Source organism: Microtus ochrogaster, chromosome 19 (assembly GCF_000317375.1).
Source record: "Microtus ochrogaster isolate Prairie Vole_2 chromosome 19, MicOch1.0, whole genome shotgun sequence".
Lineage (NCBI taxonomy): Eukaryota > Metazoa > Chordata > Mammalia > Rodentia > Cricetidae > Microtus > Microtus ochrogaster.
Window position 1 is genome coordinate 17866386 of NC_022021.1, and position 10440 is coordinate 17876825.

General features: G+C 40.7%; 1 protein-coding gene across 1 annotated transcript in view; it reads left to right on the forward strand.

Annotated features, from left to right (window-relative positions):
* Adgrv1 (adhesion G protein-coupled receptor V1) overlaps window positions 1-10440 on the forward strand; it is a 549406-nt gene that overhangs the window by 142494 nt on the left and 396472 nt on the right. Inside the window, exons 50-52 of the mRNA XM_026783832.1 lie at window positions 620-742; window positions 6721-6943; window positions 7243-7447. Coding sequence (XP_026639633.1) covers window positions 620-742; window positions 6721-6943; window positions 7243-7447 — 551 coding nt within the window. The remainder of the gene's footprint in view (window positions 1-619; window positions 743-6720; window positions 6944-7242; window positions 7448-10440) is intronic.

Here is a 10440-nt window from a genome sequence, read left to right on the forward strand (position 1 = left end):
AGTGTGTATGTGTGCTTCAGTGACAGAATATGCTTCCTGATGTGTCTTAGTGTGTATATGCTTAACATGATAAAAAACAGAAAAGGCTTGCAGTGTTCCCTGCCAAACTGAATTCTTAAAATAGATATATTCTATGGTAAATTTTCTTTAATTGAGTTTTGGTGTAGGAGGGTCTTCTTTCTATGTATTGCTTTCATTGGTTAAATAAAGAGACTGCCTTGGCCTTTTGATAGGACAGCAGCTTAGATAGGTGTAGTAGACAGAACAGAATGCTGGGAGAAAGAAGCAGAGTCAGGCAGACGCCATGGCTCTCCAACCCGAGATGGATGCTGGTTATACTCATGCTGGTAAACCACAGTCAAGTGGCGATACAGATTATTAGAAATGGGTTAAAAATATGTAATAGTTAGCCAATAAGAGGTTAGAACTAATCAGCCAGGCAGTGTTAAATGAATACAGTTTCTGTGTAATTATTTCTGGTAAAGCTAGCCGGGAGACAGGTGGTGGGAAGTAGCCGGCTGCTCCTTTTACAACAGAATTTAATGCTTTATTATAGTTCTATTGTGTAATTTTGTCATTTTCTTTGTACAGCTTATTGCTTTTTATTTCTTAATCATAGGGAATCAGAATTCAGTTGATATTTTCACCTGGGAGATGGGGCAGTCATCTTTCAGATATTTCCAGTCCTTGGACTTTGCTACTGTTAACAGGATCCATTCCTTCACACCAGCTTCGGGAATAGGTAAGAACTTTCCAATTACTTTTCCAGCTTAAACACAGTGTGGGAACCTGGATTGGCTCTATTTTAATGGACTTTAGATAGAATGGCATGTTCTCAGAGGCTACTTTATTTTATTTAATTTTATTTTATTAAATATTTATTTATTTATTATGTATACAATATTCTGTCTGTGTGTATGTCTGCAGGCCAGAAGAGGGCACCAGACGTCATTACAAATGGTTGTGAGCCACCATGTGGTTGCTCGGAATTGAACTGAGAACCTTTGGAAGAGCAGACAATGCTCTTAACCACTGAGCCATCTCTCCAGCCCCCTCAGAGGCAACTTTACTAGGAATATAATATCAGATCTTTATAACAATCTATCCAGATGTCCAGAGTTTCAAAAAGACTGATGTTTTCTGATTTATTAATTTTATTTTATGTTGTATGTGTGTTTTATATGTTTTACCTGCGTGTGTGTGTGCTTGTTGCCTATGAAGGTCAGAAAAGGGCATTGCATCCTGTCTTTGGGTCTCTGTTGCTGTGTGAACGTATACGTGGCATGTATGTGCAGGTGTGTATACTTGTGTGTGTGCATGCATGTGTGTACAAACTGAATGAGGATGTATGTTGTCCTGTTCTCTTACTCCCCTTGAGAATGAGCTTCTCACTGAGCCTGAAGCTTGGTTGGCAGTCAACAAGCCACAGAGGTATAACTGTCTCCACTTTCCACAGAGCTCGGCTTGTGGGAGTGCAGGTGTATGTGCAATCATGCCTGGCCTGTGGATGCTAAGATCAAAACCCAGGACCTCATTTGGGCAGCAAGTGTTCCTAGCCCGAGTTATTTATTTAACCCCTTGTAAGAAAACAATTCTCACAAAAGCACTTCTGAGAAGAATGGCATATTTATTTAATGTCTGGCTTATTAGATAATATCTAGGTAACTTTTAATTTGTTTACTTGTTTTTTTTCTTTCTGTATTTAAGTATGAGTGAAATAGAAGCATGGTCTATACTTACCATGTACCGTGTACCATGGGATGCTTTGAAGCATATGTGACATCATTGTTTCAGTAAGCTTTAGGGCCTATCACTTTACCATTACTGTTTGTGTATATGTGATGAAAACTCAGGATTTAGTCTTCTAGCATCTTCTGAGTTTTCACATCATTATTAGTAGTACCGTTACCACCCTGTACAGTGAGCTCTCCAGAAATTATCAACCGCTGAAGATCTAGTCTGTGATCAACCTCCTTCCATTTTCTGCAATGGAAGACCCTGGCAACCACCACTGCACTTACATTTTTATTTAAAGATTTATTTACTTATTAGTGTATGTGCACACATGTGTGTTCACTGGTGGTGAGCCTGTGACACAGTTGCATGTAGAGATGGAAAGACAGTTTTATTTCCACCATACTATAAAATGCTGAGTCTACAGAAACAAGCCACCCAACATGGGATCTGGGGCTTGAACTCAGGCTGGCAGGTTTATGATGCAAATGCTGTGATTTTACCTGTTGGTCCATCCCCTTAGCCCCATTGTAAACTCTTTTTCGAGGAGTTCAACCTTTTAAGACTCTCATGCAGGTCGAGTGCTCTTATTATGAAAATCAGAAATGATGTGACAGTGAAAAATTATGCACACAATACCTTGTTTTAGGCATAAATATTAATAAAAAATATTGTGTAAGGTTACCCTCACCAATATTATAAGATGGAATGTGATTTTTATGGTTTTGGGGTGTTTCGCTTTATTGAGAAAAGGTCTCTCTACATAACTCTGCCTGCCTCTGAGCTCACTTTGGAGACAAGGCTGGCTGTGAACTCACAAGAGTCCTGCCTTTGCCTAAGTGCTGGGATTAAAGGTGTGTACCACAATGCTTGTATATTTTATGTGTATAATTGGGATTAATTCTTGGTATGTTTTGACCATGTAGTTTTTGAAATCTGAAACATTCTTGTCCTTTATATTTCATATAAAGGGTCCTAGCCTGTAGGAGGGGAATTAGTGTCATCTGTCTTTCTGCATCTGGATTCCCATATCTGCATTCATTCTGTCATAGTATAGCCAGCCACATAGACCCAGGAAACAGGAGTGAAGGGAAGCAGTCAAACAACCTCTCTGGTTTCCTGTAGCAACAGTTTGGACCTCACAGGCTATCTAAGTGTCTCAGAACTCTTAGTTCCTGGCTCGTACTCTGAGCATGGGTGAGGCAGAGAAGTCTTCAAAGGCATTTCAGAGGCACACGCTGATCAAAGCCCTTCTCTGATGGTGTCATGTAGCTTTTGTGTGAGAATTATGAATGAAATGTGTTACAACTCCCTAGTCCAACTAAAAGAAGGTCCTGAGCTGGGAGGGACTATAGATGCCTGACAGTTTTATGGACAGGAGATCTAACAATTAGCATTCATGAGGATTTCTGACTACTCAAATGTGGGCAGCAAAACTCCCACACTTTGGCAATTATGAGGCTATTAGTATTGAAATTAAGAAAGACTGTAGGAAGAATTCATTTATTGGAAGCAAGCACCAGCGGGTTTTAGGTGGCTGTGGTTTATGGCAATGGTAACACTTTGAGGTGATTAGAGGTGTGGAGGGGAATTGGGGGATCAGTCATGTAGATTCTAGAGACTCTTATGCTTGGGAGACAGGTGAAATTATGCAGTTAAGACATCCAGAGGAAATGATAGGAGGCTGGGAGGATTAGCACAAACTTCACGAGTCTCCTTCTGCTTCTTTTCGTAATGGACATTTAGTTCTTTCTTTCTCTGTCAGGCTCTGTATCTTTAGGCAGGGTCACAGCAAGCTCCTCTACCATTGAGCTTGAATGAGAGGTTTTCCCTGGTTTTGTTTGTTTGTTTAGTCTTTTATCCAAGGTCTCTTAATAAGAGAGAAAAAACCATAATTTCCTTTGTTTCCATGTTTCTTTTTCCTGGACTCTGCATTCCTGACATACCCTCTAATTTTCACTTGGTCTATTGTATGTCTGTGTAAGTGTAAGCCTCCACACGTGTCTCACTGTACCCTCAGACCTGAACCATCCTTGCTCTGCTCACACAGATGTGGACATGCATTGTCATGCTATCCTGTGGTGTACAAGAACACTAGCTTTCTTGTTCACTCAACAATTGATTTACTGAATAGAATATGTATCTTTTGTTATGTTTGTTCCATTTTTTTCTGCCTATCCTTTAATTTGGGGCCTCGAATGTCTGCTTTTCTTGTACCTCAGGTTTTCAAATGGATGAACTGTCTACTTAAGTCCGTTATTGGTATTCACAATGGTTGCCTAATGAGTGTTTTTAAGGAAGAAGTGTACTACATGGATGGGCTGTTAATTGAAGTTATAGAATTCCTTTTAAAGATTTTCTTAAAAAATATAATAGGCACACTTTCCAAAAGAATTCAGGGAAAATTCTGCCAGAGGTTTTATGAAGAGCCCATTGTGAGTTCTCTGTTTCTTTTGTTTCTGTGACTTGAAGTGGTGGGCGCATGAAAAGACTGTAGGAAATTACTGAGAATAGCTATTATAAATCCCTGAAAGCTGAAAGTATGCATTAAAGAATGTTCAAAGGATTTCTTCTTTTGTATATGTCAAATGTTTTATTAAAATTGTTAAATTGGAGCCAGGGGCATAGGTTCACATATTTGCTCTGTGGTTAGTTCGATGACTGATTTCTGAAAATGGAAGAGGGAAAATGAACAGGATGAATATTTCAAGAATATACAAGCTTGCTGCTTCCTTCCTTTTTTTGAGGGGTGGCTTCTTCATTAGTTAATAGATTTAAAGGTGGTAATCACAGTGGCAGTGCCTGTGGGAACAAGGCCAGCTCAAATCACGTCTTGCAAAATGTAGTGTGTAGTAGGATAAAGAGATATGTGTATGTGTGCATGCGTGTGTGACAAATAGGATTGTAACTTTAACAGATAATTTCCAGGAAATAACTTAATACAATATTGGCCAAGTCTTGAGCTGGTTTATGACCTATCTACAAAGCTCTCTTCAATAATCACGGGATTAGGAATTATCAGTTAAATAGGAGGCAAAGAGTTGAGCTGAAGATGAACTCCAAGCAAAGCCTTCAAAGCCTACAAAGAGGCCAGGTAGTGGAGTGAGCATGTACTTCTGAAAAAAACTGGAAAGAGCCCAATGTAATCCAAACACGAGCAGTGAGGGAACAGTGGCAAGAAGCATGACCAAAGAAATATTAATTAAGTCAATTAAATAAAGCAATTGAAGGATTACAATCTTTATCCTAAGACTTAGAGTGTCTTTTGTGGGAAGGTGTGGAGGGAAGGAGAGAAGAATAAAAGGGAGTCAGAGAAACAGACATAGAGATAACTCAGTTCTCTTTGTTCACTACTTTAAAAGGGAAGTTTTTTAAATATCTATTTATTTATTATGTATACAATATTCTGTCTGTATGCCTGAAGAGGGCGCCAGACCTCTTTACAGATGGTTGTGAGCCACCATGTGGTTGTTGGGAATTGAACTCAGGACCTTTGGAAGAGCAGGCAATGCTCTTAACCACTGAGCCATCTCTCCAGCCCCCAAAAGGGAAGGTTTTTAAATGTCATGATAGAGTTTGTTATTTTTTGGAACATCTATAATTTTACAGAACTTTGTGCAAAGTATTTGCCATTTAAAGATTCTAATAAATTAACATTTTCCCAATCTTTGCCTTTATACAACTGTTAGTAACATGCAACAGTACCTAAATAAGTTAATCTAATTAAAGATTTAACAGTAGTGAAATAGTAATGACCAGGAGTTTTGATGTGTAAGAGCCAGGCTGTTAGGTTTCCCACTGTAATCATTGGCTAACATATGAGAAGGTTGTCCGCCTTTCCGAATTCATGTTATTTTAATGCTGACTCAGTCTTGTTTCCCAGCCTTCTGCTCTGGAATGCTTCAGTCAGCACTAGAATTTGCATATTTCTCTATGGTTCCCCAGCCCCACTCCATCTATGTCTGAAGAGTGGTTATTATTATATGTAGCATTTGAAACCACCTCTTTCCTGGCCCGTGTAGCTGTAAATGTACCATCGCTGTGAATTAACTACAGTATGAGTACTGGTAGCATCAAAAGTGCCCCAGCAGAGTGTGTTCGCAGTGTCAGAAGTTCGTTCGTATTCTTTGGATTGATTAAGTATGTTGAATAATTTGCCAAGTGGAAAATATGTTTTTTGCTTCTACTTAATATTGAAAACTTCAAATGTTAAACAATAAGAAAACCTCAATCTACAGGAATTATTAATAGTTAAGAACAGATATACAGATTAGAACTCCTATATTGGAATTAGAAACTTGTGTTGGTGACATGCTTAGTGAGTAAAGCTGTTGCCGCCAGGGCCACCAGTCTGAGTTTTATCCGAGAACCAACGTGGTGGAAAGGAGCCAGCTCCTGAGAGCTGTGCTCTGAGCTCCACACGCCCCTGGCATGCACACGCCACCCACTGTGGTATAGACAAAGTAAATAGGGGAAAATTTAAACAACTGCGAACGTGAATACTGTGCAGCAGCTCATTGACCATGTGCCATGTGCCACACCTCGACTATGGAACAGGACGAGTTCGAGCTCTTGTTCATGTTTGCTCCAGCTGTGATTATAAATGTGTGTGGTGGCGACTAGACGAGAAAAGAGGAAAGTGAAATATTCTGGGGTGGCATAAGGAGGGTTTTGTGTTTTGAAAAGTTACTTTCATATAAGTTTAGATATGAACACAAATGAATCCAAATCCATTTTCATTTTTATCCACCAGTAACTTTTATTTTCTTGAACAGATGTGTGCATTTTGTCAAGCTGAACTGGTCAGTGCACAACACTCAGCAATTTCTTATATCTTGTTGTTTCAAAAACAAAAAACATATTTGCTTTAGTCTAGAAATCAGTCTGGAGCTTCGAGAGTTGGAAAGGTTTGGCTTTGGAGCCACGAAGAGAGCCTGCGTGGGCAGAGAAGGCTTCAGTCCTGTCCCTTTTCTTTCCTTCTTCCAGTCCACATACTTCTCACTGGCCAAAGTCAGTCTGCTCTTTACTGCTGGAATTCGGAGCGGAACGAGTTCTCCTTTGTTCTGGACGCACCTGCTGCTCATGATGCAGCTTTTGTTACAGTGAAGTTGCTTAATTCAAGCAAAACTTTAATTGCTTTAGTGGGAGCTTCTCACTCGCACTTCTACGAGCTGACTTACATCTCCAGCCAGTCTGACTTTATTCCTAGGTAGGTTCAATGCCTTTTATCTAACCACAGCTTGGTATGGCACCGGATTTCTCCATCTCATTGATTGAGTTACTGCTTTACATAAAATCTAAGAGGTATTAATAAGCTGGAAATCTGCTCATTATCCATACTTTTAGTATCTAGTCTACCAAGTTAATCAGTATTATATAAATATTTTGTATGAAAACTTTGCTTCTGAAATGTTTTGATGCTTGAAAGACAGCATTACTCAGTGTGATAAGAGTTATATCATTCATTGGTCATCACTGATTTCTTTTTATATGGCCTTCTTATGCTAGTTTAGGTGAACTGATGTTTGAACCTGGTGACAGAGAGGCAATAATAGCAGTAAACATCCTTGACGACACAGTTCCGGAAAAAGAAGAATCCTTCAGAGTCCAACTTAAGAATCCAAAAGGAGGAGCAGAGATTGGCGCCAGTGGTTACGTGAGAGTCACTGTTCTCTCGAACGATGATGCCTACGGGGTTATAGCGTTCGCCCAGGTAGAGTGACTGAAGACTACACTTTGAAGTCAGAGTTGTCGGACTGACAAATTGGTGTCAATGAGCTGTCAGGGCGTGAGTGACGCTTGACCTGTTTTCAGTCTTTTCCCTCCCGTGCCTCAGTCGCACTCCTTACCCTGTCTTCTAAGGTGAATTCTGACGTTGCAGTTTCTAGACTTAGACGCCGGATTCTGGAATACCACGTCCCGCTGTTCTTGCTTATTTAGTTGTCTTGAATATAATACATTACTATTTAGTCTTTTCCCAGTATTTTGCTCAGGTACCATTGTATAGAAAAACAAACTTTTGAATCAGAGGGTAATGGTGAAACAGATCTAGATACACTCCATCGTGTGTCTATCATGCATGTCACATATGAATGTGACATCAGAAGGGGTTAGTGGGGGGCTTATAACTGTACAGACATCATGCACATGTAGATGCCTTTGCCTTGTTTTCTCAAGGAAGGAACTTTAAAATCATGTTCTCCATTTACATGGGCCTTATATTTCTTCACCAATGAGAAGAAAGACATTCATATTGTGTTACTTATTACTGTCCTCAGCACACATTCAGATGTATTGAGTTGTCATGCTAGCAGAGCTGCCGTATTTTCTCCAAAATCTCCCATGTAAGAGGAAGGTCTAATTCAGATGGCTTTAACCACTAGGAACACAGCAACAGCAAAGGTGGACTTGGAGCTGATGGGTTGGTTGCCTCTGTGTCACCATGGCTCAGACTGGGCCAGTGCACCTCTCCATGTGTCATTGGAAAGCCTCCTGTGATTGTTACAGTGCTGTTTCCTATTCAAGTCCAGTCCATGACACAGAGACGCTTTCAAGGCCCTATGACCATCTATAGCTTCAGTGACTCACTAGGGATGTCCACAGTACTGCGTGTCCAATCTTGTGCCTCTGTGTGTGTACACACACACATATTATGTATATGTATTATATATATTATATAGTATATACATATTCTATATATAATTACATCGATTCCATCATATATTACACATATATGCTCTATGTGATATATTATGTGTGTGCTATATGCACATATATGATATATAAACAAATATTTATGTATACACACATATGTATGTATAAACACAAACACACACACCCACACAGGAAATACTTATGAGTAAATCCCAGAAGAAACCAGGGGTAAGATTCCAAGAGCTGTTTAGCTATGGAGGTACAAAGAATGTATCGAGCCAAATTTCCCTAGCACTGAGTTGTGTTGTTGTAACACTTACAGAATTTGACCATTAAGAGAATCTGAGTACAGGTTCAAAGTCAGGGTTCTCATTGCAAGCTGGTCATGTGGTCATCCTCTGCCTCACACTTGCCAAAACTTTAGATTGCACAGGGAACACAAATGCCAGCATAAACCATAGACTGTATTATTTATATAAACTGTTTGTACAGAGGAACTACTTCTCAGGTCAGGGAATGGAAAGGACCTCTTGGAAACCAAATTCTTAGATACCAGCTGATGGTCAGCCTTGTGAGCTTTGCCCTTACAGGCTACCCTCCAGAACTGCTGTGTTAGCACCGGCACTAGCCTCTCAGTGACAGTGAATTTAGCCTTTGGGGGATGGAACACGAGGAGGTGTTGAGAAAGTGGCATGACATTCCTGTCCGTGATGTGTTGTTGAAAAGGATCATGCTAGCTATGGTACAGTGAACATACTCTAAGTGGAAACTGACATTGTTCTGAAGCCACTGTGACAATTCAGTGGTTATCACATGATGAATCTGTGGAAAGCATGAGTTTACCCTTCACTTCCTTAGGGACAACTGTAGGAAAAGCTGGTTGAGGGGATGAGGGTTGTGCATGAATTGTCCTCATCTGCCTGTAGGGGGCAGATCACACTGTTGCCCAAAATATCCATTGGAATAAAGGGAAAAGCAGACAACGGCTGAATAGAATGTGCCACAAGTATAGGAAAAGTTTTAGTTTTGTTTCCTAGTAAACACATTTATTAAGAGAGAAAAAAAAAGGAAAGCCAGTTTAAGTAGTATGCCTTATTTAACCCCGTAGAGCCAGAATGCTGTAATTTCAACATGCATAAAAGACCATTGCTGAATACCTAACATTTTCTGAGCTGCTTTGTGTTTCAACTGCAGTATACATTTTACATTTAGAGACCATCTAATCATGAGCATTCAGTGGTCACATGTGGACAGGGGTCCCACTTAGTACAGGGTTGTCACAGCCACCCTCGTCCCGCAAGGATGACGCGACCACCGGAGCTCTTCTCACTGCAGTTTATTCCAGGACTTTATTCACTTTCTCTCTTTTCCTCTCTCTCCCCGTTGACCTCTCTCCTCTCTCCTTTTTTCCTCTCTCCTTGGGCAAACCCTCTCCCAGCCCTTAAGTAGGCACGGGCTGCCAATCCTGGATTGACAGGTGGGGACTGCCCATAGACCCAGGCATATGCAAGCAGCTGATAATCATTGCGTGATCATAGCATAGGTCAGACTTTAGCCATAGGAGTTGATTATACATCTCCATCAGTTGTGATTCCACGCAGCTCGCTACACAGGGTAACTTTTCAGATTTGAACCGTGTGTTTGGGGAGGTCCCTCTGTCCAAGATGCTCACATTTCCCCTAACTTCTTCAGGTCACTCCCCAAATGACATCGTAGCAGAAAGGGCTTGTGTGGTTGACCACTGGTGCCCACTATCTGAACCTTAATGTCCTGCTTTTTTCTTAAGAACACTTAGAGCTGGATCATTTATCTGTTTCTTTTCATTAAAGTTGAAAAGTACATGAGCCAGCGTCTGCTCTGTCTACAGCTGGACAAGGAGGTGGAGCCTGCTCCTGTGCAGGGGTGAAGACAGCACTCACAGGGCTTCCTGGTGCTTCTGAAATATGTGAAGGGCAAGGCTGGGGATAATGAGCTGAGAACCTGAGGGGGGACAGACTCCATAGGCTCTTCCCACCCTCCCTCCACAGCCTCTTCCCACCCCCCACCCTCCCT